Below are 20,934 nucleotides of genomic sequence, written 5' to 3'. Positions count from 1 at the left end.
CACAGCGATCGGGGAAACATCGGGCGTAAGTATACGCCCGTTTGCGTTAAAGCCCACCCTGCGGGGGCGTATACTTATGCCCGATGTCGTTAAGGGGTTAATGAACTTTTAGAGGGGCTACAGAGTAGAGTCTTCATTTTTGCAGTTGATACTAAACTGGATAAAGTAATCACCACAGAGGAGGATAATATCATGTTACAGAGGGATTTGGAGAAGCTTGAGGCTTGGGCAGATAAATGGCAAATTAAGTTTTATGTGGATAAATGTATGGTTATGCATTTGGGCCGTAAAATTAGTAAGTACAGTTATGTGTCAAACAATAAAACACTGGGTAAAACTGTTTCTGAAAAGGACTTGGGGGTATTGGTGGACGGTTAACTCAGCTTTAGTGATCAGAGCTAGGTCGCAGCTGCCAAGGCTAATAAAATAATGGGATGCATCAAAAGAAGCATAGATGCTAAAGATGAGGACATAGTTTTGCCTCTCTATAAATCACTGGTCAGACCACATATGGAATATTTAGTACAATTTTGGGCACCAATATATAAGAGGGACACAGCTGAAGTGGTGCGGGTGCAGAGGAGAGTGACCAAGGTCATTAAAGGAATGGGTGGGTTACAGTACCAAGATAGGTTATCAAGCTTGGGGTTATTTAACCCCTTAACGACCGCAGGCGTATATTTACGCCCTGTGGTTGCCTCAGCGAGTTTAGAGCGGGGCTGGGCGGCGACCCAGCTCTTAACCGCCACGGTCCCGGGTGCGGCATGTAACCCAGGACCACGGCTATTAGCGAACACGGTCCGCTAATAGCCGCAAAGTTGACAGCTGCATCTGAAAACTTACTGCAGCCTCATCCCTGGTGTCTAGTGGGGTGGATCACCCCCTTGCACAATCAAGGTACCGATAGAAAGAACACATCATGGCACAAAAAAATTACACCTCAAACAGCCCCATAGACCAAAGGATTAAAGCGTTATAAGCCTGGGAATAGAGCGATTTTAAGGAACATATATTTGTTAACAATGGTTTGAATTTTTTACAAGCCATCAAATAAAATAAAAGTTATACATGTTTAATACCGTTGTAATCATAACGACTTAAGGGACATGTATAACAAGTCAGTTTTACCCCAGGGCAAACTGCGTAAAAACAAATACCCCCCAAATAAAAAAATGTTTTGTTTTGTTTTTTTTTACAATTTTACCAAATATTGAATTTTCTTTTGTTTTGCACTGTATTTTATGAAAAAATTCAGCATGTCATTGCAAAGTGCTTTTAGTGGCGCAAAAAATAAGGGCTCATGTGGGTTTCTAGGTGAAAAAATGCAACTGCTATGGCACTTAAGCACAAGGAGGAAAAAAACGGAAGTGCAAAAATGAAAATTGGCCCGATCCTTAAGGGGTTAATCTAGAAAAAAGACAATGTACAAATATATGAATGGAAAGTACAGAGATTTTTGCAGTGATCATTTTACTCTTAGGTCTCTAACCATGACAAGGGAACATCCTCTACGTCTAGAGGAAAGAAGGTTTCACCACCAGCACATACAAGCATTCTTTACTGTAAGAGCAGTGAGACTATGGAACTCTCTGCCACTCTCTGCTTATCCATTAAATAAGTTCAAGAGAGGCCTGGATGCTTCTTTAAAAAAAATATATATATATTATATTGAAAGGTATGGGCATTAGATTTCTGGTGATACGTTGATCCAGGGATTATTCTGATTGCTTTTGAAGTCGGGAAGGAAATTTCTGTGATAGGGGTTTTTGCCTCTGGATAAGGGTTTCTCTAGGTTAAACCTGATGGACACTTGTCTTCTTTCAACCTTATTAACTATGTTACTACATTTGTTTTGTTTGCCCTCTCTCCCTCCCTTTTTTTTACTTTCTCTGGTTGGATTTAGTAGCTCAATTTCCTTCTGCTTAAAAAACCTCAGGATCTTGACCTCAGTATATTTCTCGCCTCCCTTTATGAGTAATTTATTTTTAGAAATTGATAATATTCTGACTAATTTGGTAGACTGCCCAAAAATCTGGTTGGGGGACTTCAATTAAGTCATAGAAGAGGTTAAGGATCGAAAACTATGTGCTAGCGATATTAAAGCAAAAGCAATATCTTGGCTGGGTAAAGCAATAAGAGAACTAGGATGGAGTGATATATGGAATCTCACTAAACCAGATACCCCAGGGTTTCAATGTATTAATAAAAGTCAAAACACTCTCTCAAGAAAATAGGTCCACTCGACGCTATCTAACAGGGTATAGTCAAATGTAAAGACAATACTTTTATCTTTTTTTTATTATTCTCCTTTCATTCCTAGATCTACCACATAATGGTCTGTTCACACTTGCTTTTTTCATGGCTTTCTTTACCAGTAGGGGAATACCCGCGGGTGCAAAGACGATGACTCAATTCCTCTGCCTGCTGTGCAAATAAACATTATCCGTATCAAAGGTTGTCCAGCAAAAATCTTTTTCTTTAAATCAACTGGTGTCAGAAAATTATATAGATTTGTAATTTACTTCTATTAAAAATAGAAGCTAATAAGTATGCTAATAAACTTTTGGCTTCAACAAAAAAATCTTTGCCAATTTGTGAGATTGAGGAGGATTAATACGGATGATTGTTTGTTTGCACAGCAGGCAGAGGAACTGAGTCATCATCTTTGCACCCTGGTAAAGAAAGACATAGAAAAAGCAAGAAGTTTGAACAGACCCCAATCTGGTAGATCTAGGAATTAAAGGACAATAATAAAAAAAAGATAAAAGTATTGGGGGAGATTTATCAAACATGGTCTAAAGTGAAACTGGCTCAGTTGCCCCTAGCAACCAATCAGATTCCACCTTTCATTTTCCAAAGAGTCTGTGAGGAATGAAAGGTGGAATCTGATTGGTTGCTAGGGGCAACTGAGCCAGTTTCACTTTACACCATGTTTGCTAAATCTCCCCCATTGTCTTTAAATTTAACTATAACCTGTTAGAAAGCGTTGAGTGGACCTACCTGTGGCCAGTTCTTAGTAAGATGGGTTTCGGTGAGATGGCTATGATTGTTGGTTTGCTACGATTGCTTTATAAACAACCATGGGCAAGGGTATTGATTAATGGTAAATTATCTGACTCTTAACTAAGGGTCCATTTACACAGAAAGATTATCTGACAGAGATTTAAAGCCAAAGCCAGAAACAGACTATAAACAGAGTTAAGGTCATAAAGGAAAGCCTTAGATTTCTCCTCTTTTCAAATCCATTCCTGGCTTTGGCTTCAAATCTTTGGCAGATAATCTGTCAGATAATCTTTCTGTGTAAATGGACTCTTAGGGTCCTATTCCACAGGCCGATGGGGGCGCGATCAACAATGTAAACGAGCGCCAATCTGCTAATTTGGCGCTAGTTTACTGGGCCTATTCCACGGCCCAAAAATCGTTTAGTGAGGGCTGCAGGGACATCGTTATCAATGTCCTTGCAGCCCTTGTTTAAACATCATGTGAAATGGAGAGAAGAGTTCAGCTGCACCTCACACCTATGGCTGATACTAAAGCCTCTAAGCTACTTTAAAAACAAACACCAGGAATTTGGTATACAATTTGATCAAACCAATACGCCCCGTGTACCACGTGCAGGTATCCTGGTTCACACGGGTCCCTACACTAACTCTGTACCGTGTCAGTCAGCGACCGCCTCCCCCGCAAATCGTGCAAAGGCTGGGAAGTGAGGCCATGGAATGGCCCTGCAACCCCACTGTCACAGGACCAAACCCAAAACTCCCCACACAGGCCCTGCCGGCACCGCCGGCGGAGAAGGCTGCCCCCAAATAACACAAGTATGAATATGGTATTACACTCACCACACTGCTGCAGACAGAATGGGAAAACATGGAGGTACTGACGTGTAAGCACAGGTGTGTTCTGCTAATTTGGGTCACGTGGGTCTTATGAAGGGGAGTGCCAACTGCTGAGAAAGGTAGAATTACAAAATGGTGAAATGGAGAGAGGAGTGCAGCTGCACCTCACACCTATGGCTAAGCTACTTTAAAAACAAACACCAGGAATTTGGTATACAATTTGATCAAACAAATACGGCCCGTGTACCAAACGTGCAGGAATCCTGGTTCACACGGGTCCCTACACTAACTCTGTACCGTGTCAGTCAGTGTATCAGAAGACCTGCAAGTGGTACATGAGGCAATATGGTTTGGCCAAATTATATACTAACTTCTGATGTTGGTTTTAAATGTAGCTGAATAAGCTTTCGTGTCAGCCATGGGTGCGATGTGCAGCCATTTCTGTCTTTTTGGCTTGTGCTTGTTTAAACATCATACTTTACCTATCCAAGCTGCAGGTCTTCTCCTGCGCTCCTGCTACCAGTCCCGCACGGTAGCAGCTTCGGAGTGGCCTGTCTGAGCTGACAGACTTCTCAGCCAATCACTGGCCAGTCGGTCCGGGCCAGTGATTGGCTGAGCGGTCTGTCAGCTAAGACAGGCAGCACCGAAGCTGCTGCTGCCTGCAGGACCGGGAGAAGGAGCGCAGAAGAAGACCTGCAGCCTGGATAGGTCAAATGATGTTTTTAAATTGTCAGTCGCCCACCGCGCACCGCTATTCCACGTAGCCGGGTCAGTGCCCGATGATTTTATGTTTGCACCTAAATAAACGATCATCGGCTGATCATTGTCTCCATTGTCTATAATTGGACTTATCGCTCTGTGGTATAGGCCCCTTATCAAGAGGGACAAGACATGGCTGCCCCCTCTCTCCTTTCTTATTTGCAACTGCACTAGAACCACTCTCAGAAATTATTGGGAGAGACACATTAATACAAGGGTTAGAATATAAAGATAGAACTGGAAAAATATCCCTTTTTGCTGATAACATAATGTTATTTCTGTCTTACGTTCATGTTTCAGTAAAAAGGGTAATGTAATTGAGATCTTTGGGTACTTTAGTGGATTTGGTATAAACTGGAACAAGTCATTAATTATGTTCTTTGAGGAGGCAGATAAGATTAGCACCAATGTTTACTGTACACAATAAGATTAAATATTTGGGAGTGGAGATATCCCTGCAGGTGGAGCAATATCCTAAATTAAATTTGGTCTCACTACTAGAGAAACGTCAAAATAAACTGATGATATGGAACGAACTCCCCCTGAGTGTCGCTACAAGAATGAGATTGATAAAAATGGTTATTTTGTCTCAAATTCTATACTAGCAAATAGTCCAGTGTGACTGGATAGGAAGTATTGGTCCCGGGTAAAGAGGATATGTAATAAAATCATATGGAGAAATAAATCAGTTTGCTTTGCCTATGAGACATAGTGTTTATCAAACAACAGTGTGTGTGGGGGGGGGGTGAATCTATTTATCTTTGAGCTCTATTTCTTGGCTGATGGGCACTGACGGGAGCCTCACACATAGCCGCTGTGCCGAGCAGGTAATGTATGCTCTGGGCCGAGGGCTGCAGGGGGTCAAAGGGGCCGGGTTACATACTTGCAGCGCAATGAAAATTCTGCTGCGGGTATGTCACCCCATCAAACTTCACACTACATGGATTTACATCGGATTTCATTGCAAACTCGCAGAGTGAAATCTGCTGTGAATCCGTTACGTGTGAGGCACTTACTGTTAATATTTGAGCAATACTTGGGTATAATTTGAGACAGGCCATGATTGGCTGTCTATATCTGTGCTTTGTAACAAAGTTTATGCAAACACTTACCAAGTACCTTTCCTCTTCTTTCATGCCAGGGGTACGGATCATGTGATTTTGCTCGCCTCTCCAGTCTCCAAATCGGCGAAAAAAGTAATTGGAGAGAAATCTATTGACCGGGTCTCTAATTATGTTGATATACACTGGCTGCTCTGCACCAAATCTGTAAAAAAATACTATATAAATTGAGTTTTCACCACAGCACTAACAGAAATAATACCACAAACAGCTATGTAACACATCATAACCTTACTCTTGAGGCAAAAAACACATTATGGCTATGTTCACACAAAAGGGGGAGATTTATCAAACTGGTGTAAAGTGGAACCAGATTCCACTTTTCATTTCTCACAGATTCTTTGAAAAATAAAAGGTGGAATCTGATTGGTTGCTAGGGGCAACTAAGACAATTCTACCTTACACCAGTAAATCTCCCCCATAGTATTTTACTTAGTATTAGTATTTTTTTTTTTTTAAACAAATAAACTGTGCACATCTTTCCATTATAGTTTTTCACTGCTCCAACCCTGATTTTGGCTACAAATACTGACAGACATACTGACTGAAAAACTAACCATAATAGTATGTGTAGACATAGCCTATATTTAGTGGTTTACATCCCCCTTGACTTTTTACACAATTTGTTACCTGTGTTCAAATGTTTTTTTTTCTTTTATCTGCACAAAACAATCTAAGGGCCCTATTCCACCGGACGATTATCGTTTGCATAATCGTTAATGATCAACAATCTCAAACGACCGCTATTGCGAAAGACCTGAAAACGTTCACTCATTTCCATGGAACGATAATCAATACTTATGATCGCATTTGCGATAGTTTTTTCTTCGCTATTTCTTCGCTATTGCGTTCGTATCTACTGTGAACGACCGAACGATGTCTTATTCAATGCGAACGTTTTGCGAACGAGCAACGATAAAAATAGGTCCAGGTCTTATAAAGCGATCAACGATTTCTCGTTCGGTCGTTAATCGTTAACTGCATTTCAACCGAACGATTATCGTTTAGATTCGAACGATTTAACGATAATCTGAACGCTAATCGTCCGGTGGAATAGGGCCCTAAGTTGATGAAGTGAAAAAAAGAAAATGATGTATTATTATTATATAATTTTTTTTTTTGATAGAGGGGTGGGGAGGGGTGGACCTGAAAATTGTCATGTGCATCTATTCACCCCTCTGCTATGAAGCGCCTAAAAAGTTCTGGTGCAACCAATTTTATAGAAACATAGAAGATTGTCAGCAGAAAAAGACCACTGCTGCATCTGGTCTGTCCTTAGGTAATTCCTTTCTTATTATCTTGTTTTTCCACTTGGAACCAGGTGGATGGGGGTAATTTTTTTGCACCATGATCTATACATTTTATTGGTACCATATTGGTGTAAAAGAAATTTTGTTTACATTTACGCCTTTCGGGAACAATATTGTTATAGTTTACTAGATCAGACAATTCTGCATGCTTTAATACCAAATATATTTTTTTCTACATATTTTTATTTGTATAAAGGGAATGGGGTAATTTAAACTTTTACTGGGGGAAGGTTTTTTTTCTTATATTTTTAAAAAGGTTTTTTTTTTTTTTTTTTTTAAAGACACTTTATAAGTTTAACTAGGGATCTTATACATGCAATCATGATATTGCATATACCAATCAATGTTATGCCATTGCATAGCATTGATCAGTATTATCAGTGCTCTGAACGTATAGTCTGTCTGAGGGCAGACTCTATGAGAAGATCACCGATCTGACAGGATGGAGGTAAGTATTTCTCCTCTACCTATCAGGAAAAGTGATCAGGAATCCTGCAGCATGTTATTGACAGGTAATTATACCCTAAATGTATCCTGTAACTGACTCCCTTAAAGGGGTATGGTGAGACTAACAATTCACTCCACACTTGATACTATCTATTCAGTCTCCTTCCCCCATTTTCTAAGCTGCTATTTTCTGCTCAAGACACAAAAACTTTGTGTCAGCTATTCTCTACATCTCCCCTTCCTACCGCTCCCTTCTGAGACAGCTGATGTAAGCAAGTCCCTGACTGTCTTTATCTGCAACATTGTAGCTTCTTTGTAATGCCAGGAGCAACTTGACCTCCCAGCATGAAAAAAAGCTACAAAGTTGCAGCCTGTCAGGGACTTGTACATCAGCCATCTCAGAAAGAAGGGGGAAGGAGGGGAAGTCGGTGAGAACAGCTCAAACAGTTTTCTGGTCTTCAGCAAAAAGCAGCAGCTCAGAACTGAGAGAATCCCGTGTTTCACCCCCCCCCCCCCTCTTCGTTTATGCCTTTCTGAAACAACATCAAAATGAAACATCTAAATTTCACAAGGAACAGGAGAAAAAAATGTACCCCAAAATCTGTAACGCAGGTTCTCCTGAGTAGAACAGTACCCCATATGTGGGCATTAACCACTGTATGGGAACACAGCAGGGCTCAGAAGGAAAGGAGCGCCAATTTGCTGGAGCAAAAACGCAGCTAGTAATAGTTATTAGAATAGCGCAGTTACTAAAATAAAATAAAAAAAATTAGATTACAGGTAATGGTTATGGGCAACCTGGGGTGGTTACGGGTAATCTGGAGGTGGTTACGGGCAACCTGGGGTGGTTACGGGTAATCTAAAGGTGGTTACGGGCACCCTGGGGTGGTTACGGTCAACATGGGGTGGTCACGTGCAACCTGCTGTGGTTACGGCAACCTGGGGTGATTAGAGGCAAGGTGTGGTTGTTACGGGCAACGTTGGGTGGTTACAGGCAACGTGGGGTGGATACGGACAACCTGCTGTGTTACAGACAATCTAGGGTGGTTACAGGCAACCTGCTGTGGTTACGGGAAACGTGGGGTGGTTATGGGCAACGTGGGGTGGTTACGGGCAACCAGGGGTGGATACGGACAACCTGGGGTGGTTACGGTCAACATGGGGTGGTCACGGGCAACCTGCTGTGGTTACGGCAACCTGGGGTGGTTAGAGGCAAGGTGTGGTTATTACGGGCAACGAGGGGTGGTTACAGGCAACGTGGGGTGGATACGGACAACCTGCTGTGTTAAAGACAATCTAGGGTGGTTACAGGCAACCTGCTGTGGTTACGGGAAAAGTGGGGTGGTTACGGGCAACATGGGGTGGTTACGGGCTATGTGGGGTGGTTGCAGGATATCTGGGGTGGTTACGGGCAACATGGGGTGGTTACGAACAATCTGGGGTGGTTACCGACAATCTGGGGTGGTTACGGATAAACTGAAGTGCTTATAGGTAATCTGGGGTGGGTACCTGTAATCTGGCGTGGTTACGGCAATCTGGAGGGGGTCATTGGCAATTTGGGGTGGTTAGAGGCAACGTGCGGTGGTCAGTATCGACGTGCGGTGGTCAGTATCGACGTGTGGTGGTCAGTGGCAACGTGCGGTGGTCAGAGGCGACGTGCGGTGGTCAGTGGCGACGTGCGGTGGTCAGAGGCCACGTGCGGTGGTCAGAGGCCACGTGCGGTGGTTGCATGCAATCTGGGGGGCTGCATGTAATCTGGGGTGATTACGGGCAACCTGAGGGGGTCACTGGCAATTTAGGGTGGTTACGGTCAACGCCTGGTGGTTACATGTAATCTGGCGTGATTACGAGCAACCTGGGGCGGTTACGGGCAACCTGGGGTGGTTATGGGTAATCTGGGGGGGTTATGGGCAACCTGGGGCGGTTACGGGCAACCTGGGGCAGTTACAAACAACCTGGGGCAGTTACAGGGAACCTGGGGCAGTTACGGGCAACCTGCGGTGGTTACAGGTAATCTGGGGTGGTTAGGGGTAATTTGTGAGTAAACTGCAATTATTACTATAATAAAAAGTGTGTGTTTTATTTTTTTGTATGCTTTTCACTTTTTGTACTTTTACACATTCATTTTCACTTTATTACTATGATTACTGTGATATTTTCTATCACAGTAATCATAGTTCAGTGACAGACCAAATTGGTCTCTGTTTCAATAATTTTTATTGGCAAGTTTTTTCAAAAATTTTACAAAGGCTGATGTAAGCATATAAAACAACACATAATTAGCATATGCTACGATAGCAAAACAGGCAAGAGGCAAGTACTGTAGCATAGAAAACGCTAAATTGTGATAACTGGAAAACATGGCTACGCAACAGAGAAATACTTATATAGCTATAGATTTGCATCCCAGTGTGTAGAAGTAAGCTAAAACATAGCTGACTAATGTAGCAAGAAAATGAAGAGTACACTAAGCGGTACGCTAGCTAATGCAGAAGAACATTCATCTCTGGGATGCAAGCGCAGGTTAAATAAAGCGAACAGCTCTGAAAAGTGGCAAATAGAGAGCTTTAAAGTGCGTGCCGAGACGCTCAAAGGGCATCCACGGCAAGAAAGTAGCATGGGGGGTATACAGTCCAGCCTAACAAGGGACCAGAAATTGTCCACGCGGATGAAAACTCAGTCCAGGTTCCAGGTACTGAGTAGTCTCTGTCCATCTTCTACTGTTGTAACATGGTATTTGGAGTTCCCGTGATCAATCATCAGTTGAGCAGAGTTAATCCACTTATATTTGATGTTATTGGTTCGCAAAGTCCTAGTAAGAGTAGCATACGACCTGCGTGCACGTAAAGTCTCCGGGGAGAGGTCTGTATATACTTCAATGTCCCGGTATAGCTCAGGCAACTTCGTACCCTCTCTCGACATTTGCAAAAGTGCAGACTTTACATGAAGAAAGTGGAGTCGCACAATGGTGTCCCTGGGTGATGAGGCAGGGAAATGTTGAGGCTTAGGAATTCTTCTCACCCAATCCACAACTGCGTCCCGATTGATTATGTTAGGCAGGGAAGGGATTAGGTAGGGATTGAATAAAGGCAGGCAGCTCCGATGAAGTAACTGATTCCGGAATATTGCGGAATTTAAGATTATTCCTTCTGTTAAAATCGTCTTGTCTCATAATCTTGGTTCTCAATAAATGAGTTTCCTCCTCCAACCGCCTGCACGCTTCCGACAAAGCATTATGAGCCTCAATAGTTTCGCTCAATTTGAGTTCGGCCAACAGGGCTCTGTCCTCCACCGCTCTCACCGGGGAGGACAGGGAGGAAAAGAACCGGTCCATTCCCCTCAATAAGGAGTCTCTAAACGAAACAAGCCAGTCCTTGAATAGGGGGACAGGTAATGGAGGCATACAGTCAAATTGTCTATCAGTGTCCTTCTTGACCTCAAGTAGAATCAAAGAAGTCGGAACATATGCGTCTGAATGTGGTGGTAAGGAAGGACAAGGGCATAAATCAGGGGACGATGAAAAAGCTTCCGGTAGAGGAGGAGAGTCAAAAGCAGTCGCTACAGCGTCCGGGGGAGCATATGATGGAATTCAGGAGCCATCGGGGAAAGATTCCCAGTCTTATTGGCACTCCGTGGTGTAGGGGGCTCCGGAACCGTAGAGGAGGATATTGTCAAGGACGGTAAATCTGAGTCCAGAACCCTCGGAATACTCACGTCTTCTGAGAACAATAAGGAAAGGTCCGCGATGGAAGATGAGCAAGAATTCAGGGATTCTCCGGTTGGTGGAGGAAAAGCGGACTGCGGAGACCCTGCCGGCGGGCATAAGTGGTTATGCAGCTCATCAGAAGTCCCGACTTGATCAATATGGAGATTCAGATGTACCTTCTTGTTTTTTCGGGATCTCCGTTTGGCCGCGCGGGATGGAACATTATCTCTCTCCCCAGGCCTCTGATTGCAAGCTGAAAGTACGGGAGGGGAAGGAGATCGCAATGTCTCTAACATCTCAGTGAGCAGAGCCTCCCGCCAGCAGTCCGTCAATCTTGTTTTCTCCCCGTCGTCGGTAGAGAAGATTGAGCCTTTCTTCGAGCTGCCGCCGAAGCTTTTCTCGATGTAGAGGACATCCAGATGGGTAGAGGGGTCCTTCAGGGAACTCCAAACCGAAAATAGATAAAAACAGAGCTGTGTAGTCGCCTGTAAAGTCCCGGGAAGCCGTAGCTCAAGCAGGACACGTCTGGTCTCCTCGAGTGCAGGCCACGCCCCCACCAAATTGGTCTCTGTCACTTAAAATTTTCACAGTTGGCTGGTTCTGGAGCGCATGCGCACTTCAGAAGCAGCCTGGATGCCGAGGAGGAAGGACCTCCCTGGATCAGGTGAGTATATGGGGAAGGGAGGGTGACTGGGGGCGGGGATGACTGGGGGGGTGGGGGGCGACTTGGGGGGGGACTGATACATCACTTTTTATCCCCTGTCACCAATCATTTATGGTGACAGGGGATAAAAAGTGGCGGGATGCACATGGCACAAGCGATCAGCGGTATAAAGTATATACCGCTGATAGCTTGTACCGGGACCCCACAGGGGGGTCCCCGATCAATGCCCATGCTTTCATTCATTTTTTATTTACAATCACTGTGAACAGACTATGTCTGTTCACAGTAATTGCGGCAGCCATCTTGGATCTGATGGCCGCCGCGGGGAGGGGGGTTAGTTATCGGGGCACTAGGGGGTCTGATCTGGGGTCTGATGGACACTTATTTAATCTCGTGAATCCATGGCGGGGGGAGATGAAAGGCGGCGGCTCCGGCAATGCCCGTTACCAAAGGCCGCTATAACGTTAATAGCGGCAATCGCCGGCACGGGGGCCAGCCGTGAGGGACCCCACACACTGCCCCGACCTTTCAGCTACCTCCGGTAGCTGGGGGGATGGGGTGGGGGCCTTACCGGAGCCGCAATCTTATTCTCTGCTATCGCCATAAAAAGCTGATGGCAGCAGAATAAGGACCCTCAGTGACCGCCGTAAAAAGCCGTATCGGCGGTCACTAAGGGGTTAAGACTTTAATTAGGGGAGGGGGCTTTTTATTGACAACAAAAAAAATTTATTTTTTATTTTTTTACACTTATACTAGAAGCCCCCCTGGGGCTAGGGTTATTCCCCCTGGGGGACTTCTAGTATATACACTTTGATCTCTCATTGAGATCTTTGCTGTATAGTAGTGTTGCACGATGCACCGAAATATCGATACTACTATCGATATTCCGGGCCGAAAAACAGTTCGATGCCAGGATTTCCTGGTATCGAAACTTTATGTTAAACTGCGCTATTATGCAGTTTAACATAAAGTATAGCGCAGAGAACACGGCCGGCAGCTATATGAGCGCTGGCCGTGTTCTCTGTGTGCCGCCCCCTGCTCCCACCTGTCACCTCCTCAGCGCGCACCCTCTTCCCCCGTCGGCGCCAAATTCAAATAGCCGGCACATAGCTATTGCTAGTGCCGGCTATGTAACTATATAGATGCCGCTGTCACACTGACAGCGGCATTACCCCCCTCCTGAGCCCGCTCCATATACAGCGGGGGTCGGCTACTGTGTGTAGCAGACCCCCGCTGCTAATGACTGCGGGCAGAGCAGGGTCACGGGCTGGAGAGGGAGAGCGATGTCCGGGAGAGGAGAAGGCTGGAGCAGGGGTCGGCAGGAGATGCAGCCACTACATCTGCACCGGACTATGAGGTGGTGGGGGCGGCAGGAGTGTGAGGAGGCGGGAGGCCGGGGCCGGCAGGAGACTCCGGAGCAGACACAATGTGGGGGGTTTACAGTCCGCCTGACTCTGACTGGGAGGGGGAGGGGGGCTGTAACCTGCAGATCACAGACAAATCCAGGTCACCGGTAAGCATGCCCTGACACCAGAAATAGTAAAACTACAGCCCCCATCATCCCCCCTGCTAGCTGGTGTGTGTTATATGGCTACAACCCCCATCATCCCCCCTGCTGGCTCGTGTGTGTTATATGGCTACAGCCCCCATCATCCCCCCTGCTGGCTGGTGTGTTATATGGCTACAACCCCCATCATCCCCCCTGCTGGCTGGTGTGTGTTATATGGCTACAACCCCCATCATCCCCCCCTGCTGGCTGGTGTGTGTTATATGGCTACAACCCCCATCATCCCCCCTGCTGGCTGGTGTGTTATATGGCTACAACCCCCATCATCCCCCCTGCTGGTTGGTGTGTTATATGGCTACAACCCCCATCATCCCCCCTGCTGGCTGGTGTGTATTATATGGCTACAACCCCCATCATCCCCCCTGCTGGCTGGTGTGTTATATGGCTACAACCCCCATCATCCCCCCTGCTGGCTGGTGTGTTATATGGCTACAACCCCCATCATCCCCCCTGCTGGCTGGTGTGTGTTATATGGCTACAACCCCCATCATCTCCCCTGCTGGCTGGTGTGTGTTATATGACTACAACCCCCATCATCCCCACTGCTGGCTGGTGTGTTATATGGCTACAACCCCCATCATCCCCCCTGCTGGCTGGTGTGTGTTATATGGCTACAACCCCCATCATCCCCCCTGCTGGCTGGTGTGTGCTATATGGCTACAACCCCCATCATCCCCCCTGCTGGCTGGTGTCTGTTATATGGCTACAACCCCCATCATCCCCCCTGCTGGCTGGTGTGTATTATATGGCTACAACCCCCATCATCCCCCCCTGCTGGCTGGTGTGTTATATGGCTACAACCCCCATTATCCCCCCTGCTGGCTGGTGTGTGTTATATGGCTACAACCCCCATCATCCCCCCTGCTGGCTGGTGTCTGTTATATGGCTACAACCCCCATCATCCCCCCTGCTGGCTGGTGTCTGTTATATGGCTACAACCCCCATCACCCTCTGATTGTTAAAGTGTTACATGACTACAACCCCCATCCTCCCCGATAGCAGTTGTGTGTTACATGACTACAACCCCCATCCTCCCACCTGATAGCAGTTGTGTGTTACATGACTACAATCCCCATCCCTGGCAGCTGAAGTGTTATTGTCCATACTACCTGTCACTTTCCTGATCACGCACGGTAAACCGAGCAAGTGCAGAAACCACCCAATTCAGTACCCCATAAAAAGATGGTACTAAATAAAACTACAGATCACAGAGTCAGAGTTGGGCAAGTTTTATTTATTTTAAATAATGGGGACTTTATTTTTAAAGTAATAAAATTAGGGAACATAAATTGGTTCGTACTGACCTGAACCTGGGGGAGGGGGGGGGGGGGGGAGTCATTTCTATTCTTAGTTTTTTTTTTTTCTTAAATATAATTTTTTAAGCATCAAATTGGTATCGAGCATTGAAAAAAAAAAGTTGGTATCGGTATCGAACTCAAAATTCTGGTATCGTGACATCACTACTGTATAGTTATACAGCAAAGATCAATGAGATCGGCACTTGTTTGCTTTCGGCTGCTGCAGGCGGAAACAAACGAGTGCCTAGCCGGGGACGGCGCCATCTTGGAGCGGTCCCCGACCGGCATCAGTCACGAAGATCGCTCCTCCGGGACAACATCCCGGAGGAGCGATCTCACCCACTAGACACCAGCTGCATCTGATTACTGTATTAGCGGGCACAGTCCAATCGTTGTGCTCGCTAATACAGTAATCAGATGCAGCTGTCCCGGGCTACAAGCGGCACACGGAACCGTGGCGATTCACCTCTGAACACCTCTTACGGGCGCATGACGTACGGGTACGTCATGCTTCCTTAAGAGGTTAATAGGACCCATTTTGCTCTTAAAGGGACCCATTTTGCTTTTAAAGAGACCTATTTCACTCTTGAAGGGACCCAGGTCGCTCTTAAAGGGACCAATTTAATTCTTAAACTGACCCAGGTCGCACTTAAAGGGACCCATTTCGCTCTTAAATGGACCCAGTTTGCTCTTAAAGGGACCCAGGTCGCTTTTAAAGGGACATATTTCCCTCTTAAAGGGACCCAGGTCTAACTTAAAGGGACCCAGATGGCTCTTAAAGGACAACTCCGGCGAAATTTTTTTTTGGCTTATTTAACACACATTACAAAGTTATATAACTTTGTAATGTGGTTAAATACCCGGTCTGGCCCCCTTCCCCCACTTTCCGACCCCCGACCCCCCACCCCGGAAGTTAAAGAATATATACATTACCTATTACGGTCGTCACGGTCCTCTTCTCTGGTGTCGGGTGATGTCAGAGCTGGGCGCGGTCCGGGTCTTCTTCCTCCTCGGCGTCTTCATTGAGAGTGAATGGGAGAGAAAAGGCTGCTGGTGCACATGCGCACCAGCAGGCTTTTCATTGGCTGGAGCGCATCACATGGCTTCCAGCTTGCTCAGCCCTGATTGGCTGAGCTTGCTGGAAGCCATGTGATGCGCTCCAGCCAATGAAAAGGCTGCCGGTGCGCAAGCGCGCTGGCAGCCTTTTCTCTCTCATGGACCCGGAAGAAGTAGACATCACTGGACGGCGGACGCAGGTGACGGTGAGGCGGACGGCGGGCGAATGGAGTGGCGATCGCCACCGGAGGGATGGTGAGTATGGTGTCTGTGTGTGTCTGTGTTTTTTTTTTTGGGGGGGGTCCCGCCGGAGTTGTCCTTTAAAGGGACCCAGGTCGCTCTTAAAGGGACCCAGGTGCTCTTAATGGGACCCATTTTGCTCTTAAAGGGACCCATTTCGCTCTTAAAGGGACCAAGGTTGCTCTTAAAGGGACTCAGGTCGCTCTTAAAGGGACCCAGGTCGCTCTTAATGGGACCCCGGCTGCTCTTAAAGAGACCCATTTCGCTTTTAAAGGGACCCAGATCGCACTTAAAATGACTCATTTCGCTCTTAAATGGACCCATTTGGCTCTTAAAAGGACCAAGGTCGCTGTTAAAGGGACCCAGGTCGCTCTTAAAGGGACATATTTCGCTCTTAAAGGGACCCAGGTCGCTCTTAAAGGGACCCAGGTCGCTCTTAAAGGGACCAATTTCATTCTAAAGGGACCCAGGTCGCACTTAAAGGGACCTAGGTCGCTCTTAAAGGGACATATTTCGCTCTTAAAGGGACCCAGGTCGCTCTTAAAGGGACCCAGGTCGCTCTTAAAGGGACATATTTCGCTCTTAAAGGGACCCAGGTCGCTCTTAAAGGAACCCAGGTCGCTCTTAAAGGGACATATTTCGCTCTTAAAGGGACCCAGGATGCTCTAAATGGGACCCATTTTGCTCTTAAAGAAACCCAAGTCCCTCTTAAAAGGACTCAGGTCGCTCTTAAAGAGACTCAGGTCGCTCTTAAAAGGACCCAGGTCGCTCTTAAAGGGACCCAGGTCGCTCTTAAAGGGACCCAGGTCGCTCTTAAAGGGACCCAGGTCGCTCTTAAAAAGACCAATTTCATTCTAAAGGGACCCAGGTCGCACTTAAAAGGACCTAGGTCGCTCTTAAAGAGACCCAGGTCGCTCTTAAAGGGACCCAGGTCGCTCTTAAAGGGACCCAGGTCACTCTTAAAGGGACCCATTTCGCTCCTAAAGGGACCCATTTCGCTTTTAAAGGGATCCAGATTGCACTTAAAGGGGCCCATTTCACTCTTAAAGGGACATATTTCACCATAAAAGGGACCCAGGTCGCACTTAAAGGGACCCATTTCGCTCTTAAATGGACCCAGTTTGCTCTTAAAGGGACCCAGGTCGCTTTTAAAGGGACATATTTCCCTCTTAAAGGGACCCAGGTCGAACTTAAAGGGACCCAGATCGCTCTTAAAGGGACCCAGGTCGCTCTTAAAAGGACCCAGGTGCTCTTAATGGGACCCATTTTGCTCTTAAAGGGACCCATTTCGCTCTTAAAGGGACCAAGGTTGCTCTTAAAGGGACCCAGGTCGCTCTTAAAGGGACATATTTCGCTCTTAAAGGGACCCAGGTCGCTCTTAAAGGGACCCAGGTCGCTCTTAAAGGGACATATTTCGCTCTTAAAGGGACCCAGGATGCTCTAAATGGGACCCATTTTGCTCTTAAAGAAACCCAAATCCCTCTTAAAAGGACTCAGGTCGCTCTTAAAGAGACTCAGGTCGCTCTTAAAAGGACCCAGGTCGCTCTTAAAGGGACCCAGGTCGCTCTTAAAGGGACCCAGGTCGCTCTTAAAGGGACCCAGGTCGCTCTTAAAGGGACCAATTTCATTCTAAAGGGACCCAGGTCGCACTTAAAAGGACCTAGGTCGCTCTTAAAGAGACCCAGGTCGCTCTTAAAGGGACCCAGGTCGCTCTTAAAGGGACCCAGGTCACTCTTAAAGGGACCCATTTCGCTCCTAAAGGGACCCATTTCGCTTTTAAAGGGATCCAGATTGCACTTAAAGGGGCCCATTTCACTCTTAAAGGGACATATTTCACCATAAAAGGGACCCAGGTCGCACTTAAAGGGACCCATTTCGCTCTTAAATGGACCCAGTTTGCTCTTAAAGGGACCCAGGTCGCTTTTAAAGGGACATATTTCCCTCTTAAAGGGACCCAGGTCGAACTTAAAGGGACCCAGATCGCTCTTAAAGGGACCCAGGTCGCTCTTAAAAGGACCCAGGTGCTCTTAATGGGACCCATTTTGCTCTTAAAGGGACCCATTTCGCTCTTAAAGGGACCAAGGTTGCTCTTAAAGGGACTCAGGTCGCTCTTAAAGGGACCCCGGTCGCTCGTAATGGGACCCCGGCTGCTCTTAAAGAGACCCATTTCGCTTTTAAAGGGACCCAGATCGCACTTAAAATGACTCATTTCGCTGTTAAATGGACCCATTTGGCTCTTAAAGGGACCCAGGTCGCTGTTAAAGGGACCCAGGTCGCTCTTAAAGGGACCCAGGTCGCTCTTAAAGGGACCAATTTCATTCTAAAGGGACCCAGGTCGCACTTAAAGGGACCTAGGCCGCTCTTAAAGGGACATATTTCGCTCTTAAAGGGACCCAGGTCGCTCTTAAAGGGACCCAGGTCGCTCTTAAAGGGACATATTTCGCTCTTAAAGGGACCCAGGTCGCTCTTAAAGGAACCCAGGTCGCTCTTAAAGGGACATATTTCGCTCTTAAAGGGACCCAGGATGCTCTTAACGGGACCCATTTTGCTCTTAAAGAAACCCAAGTCCCTCTTAAAAGGACTCAGGTCGCTCTTAAAGAGACTCAGGTCGCTCTTAAAGGGACCTAGGTCGCTCTTAAAGGGACCCAGGTCGCTCTTAAAGGGACCCAGGTCGCTCTTAAAGGGACCAATTTCATTCTAAAGGGACCCAGGTCGCACTTAAAGGGTCCTAGGTCGCTCTTAAAGGGACCCAGGTCGCTCTTAAAGGGACCCAGGTCGCTCTTAAAGGGACCCAGGTCACTCTTAAAGGGACCCATTTCGCTCCTAAAGGGACCCATTTCGCTTTTGAAGGGATCCAGATTGCACTTAAAGGGGCCCATCTCACTCTTAAAGGGACATATTTTACCCTAAAAGGAACCCAGGTGGCTCTTAAAGGGACCCAGTTCGCACTTAAAGGGACCCAGATGGCTCTTAAAGGGACCCAGGGCGCTCTTTAAGGGACCCAGGATGCTCTTAATGAGACCCATTTTGCTCTTAAAGAAACCCAAGTCCCTCTTAAAAGGACTCAGGTCGCTCTTAAAGGGACTCAGGTCGCTCTTAAAGGGACCCAGGTCGCTCTTAAAGGGACCCAGGTCGCTCTTAATGGGACCCAGGTCGCTCTTAAAGGGACACATTTCGCTCTTAAAGGGACCCAGATCGCTCTTTAAGGGACCCAGGTCGCTCTTAAAGGGACATATTTTACTCTTAAAGGGACCAAGGTCGCTCTTAAAGGGACCAATTTCATTATTAAAGGGACCCAGATTGCACTTAAAGGGACCTAGGTCGCTCTTAAAAGGACCCAGGTCGCTCTAAAAGGGACCTACTTCGCTCTTAAAGGGACCCACTTCGCTCTTAAAGGGTCCCATTTCGCTCTTAAAGCGACCCACTTCGCTCTTAAAGGGACCCATTTCGCTTTTAAAGGGACCCAGGTCACTCTTAAAGGGACCCAGATCACACTTAAAGGGGCCCATTTTGCTTTTAAATGGACCCATTTTGCTCTTAAAAGGACCCAGGTCGCCCTTAAAGGGACCCAGGTTGCTCTTAAAGGGACCCATTTCATTCTTAAAGGAACCAAGGTCGCTCTTAAAGGGACCCAGGTAGCTCTTAAAGGGACCCAGGTGCTCTTAAAGTGACCCAGGTCTCTCTTAAAGGGACCCAGGTTGCTCTTAAAGGGACCAAGGTCGCTCTTAAAAGGACCCAGGTCGCTTTTAAAGGGACCAAGGTCGCTGTTAAAGGGACCCAGGTCGCTCTTAAAGGGACCCATTTTGCTCCTAGAGGGACATATTTCGCTCTTAAAGGGACCCATTTTGCTCTAAAAAGGACATATTTCGCTCTTAAAGGGACCCATTTTGCTCTTAAAAGGACGCAGGTCGCTGTGAAAGGGACCCATTTCGCTCTTAAAGGGACCCAGGTTGCTGTGAAAGGGACCCAGGTCGCACTTATAGGGACCCAGATCACACTTAAAGGGACCCATTTCGCTCTTAAATGGACCCAGGTCGCTTTTAAAGGGACCCAGGTCGCTCTTAAAGGGACATATTTCGCTCTTAAAGGGACCCAGGTCGCTCTTAAAAGGACCAAGGTCGCTGTGAAAGGGACCCATTTCGCTCTTAAAGGGACCCAGATTGCTGTGAAAGGGACCCAGGTCGCACTTATAGGGACCCAGATCGCACTTAAAGGGGCCCATTTTGCTCTTAAATTGACCCATTTTGCTCTTAAAAGGACCCAGGTCGCTCTTAAAAGGACCCAGGTCGCTCTTAAAGGGACCCATTTCATTCTTAAAGGGACCCAGGTCGCTCTTAAAGGGACCCAGGTCGCACATAAAGGAACCCAGATCGCTCTTAAAGGGACCCAGGTAGCTCTTAAAGGGACTCAGGTGCTCTTAAAGGGACCCAGGTCTCTCTTAAAGGGACCCAGGTCGCTCCTAAAGGGACCAAGGTCGCTGTTAAAGGGACCCAGGTCGCTCTTAAAGGGACCCATTTTGCTCCTAGAGGGACATATTTCGCTCTTAAAGAGACCCATTTTGCTCGAAAAGGGACATATTTCGCTCTTAAAGGGACCCATTTTGCTCTTAAAAGGACCCAGGTCGCTGTGAAAGGGACCCATTTCGCTCTTAAAGGGACCCAGGTCGCACTTATAGGGACCCAGATCACACTTAAAGGGACCCATTTCGCTCTTAAAGGGACCAAGGTCGCTCTTAAAAGGACCCAGATCGCTCTTAAAGGGACCCAGGTCGCTCTTAAAGGGACCCATTTTGCTCCTATAGGGACATATTTTGCTCTTAAAGGGACCCATTTTGCTCTAAAAGGGACTCAGGTGCTCTTAAAGTGACCCAGGTCTCTCTTAAAGGGACCCAGGTCACTCTTAAAGGGACCCAGGTCACTCTTAAAGG

At 46.6% G+C, this 20,934-nt stretch overlaps 1 protein-coding gene across 2 annotated transcripts in view; it reads right to left on the bottom strand.

Moving 5' to 3' along the window:
- UST (uronyl 2-sulfotransferase) overlaps positions 1-20,934 on the bottom strand; it is a 636,424-nt gene that overhangs the window by 205,799 nt on the left and 409,691 nt on the right. For both annotated transcript variants that reach the window (XM_069973781.1, XM_069973782.1), the window contains exon 5: positions 5,711-5,864. In XM_069973781.1, coding sequence (XP_069829882.1) covers positions 5,711-5,864 — 154 coding nt within the window. The remainder of the gene's footprint in view (positions 1-5,710; positions 5,865-20,934) is intronic.

This window comes from Dendropsophus ebraccatus, chromosome 6, assembly GCF_027789765.1.
Source record: "Dendropsophus ebraccatus isolate aDenEbr1 chromosome 6, aDenEbr1.pat, whole genome shotgun sequence".
NCBI lineage: Eukaryota > Metazoa > Chordata > Amphibia > Anura > Hylidae > Dendropsophus > Dendropsophus ebraccatus.
The sequence above is the reverse complement of the archived record's forward strand: the minus strand, read 5'-3'. Positions and strand labels throughout refer to the sequence as shown.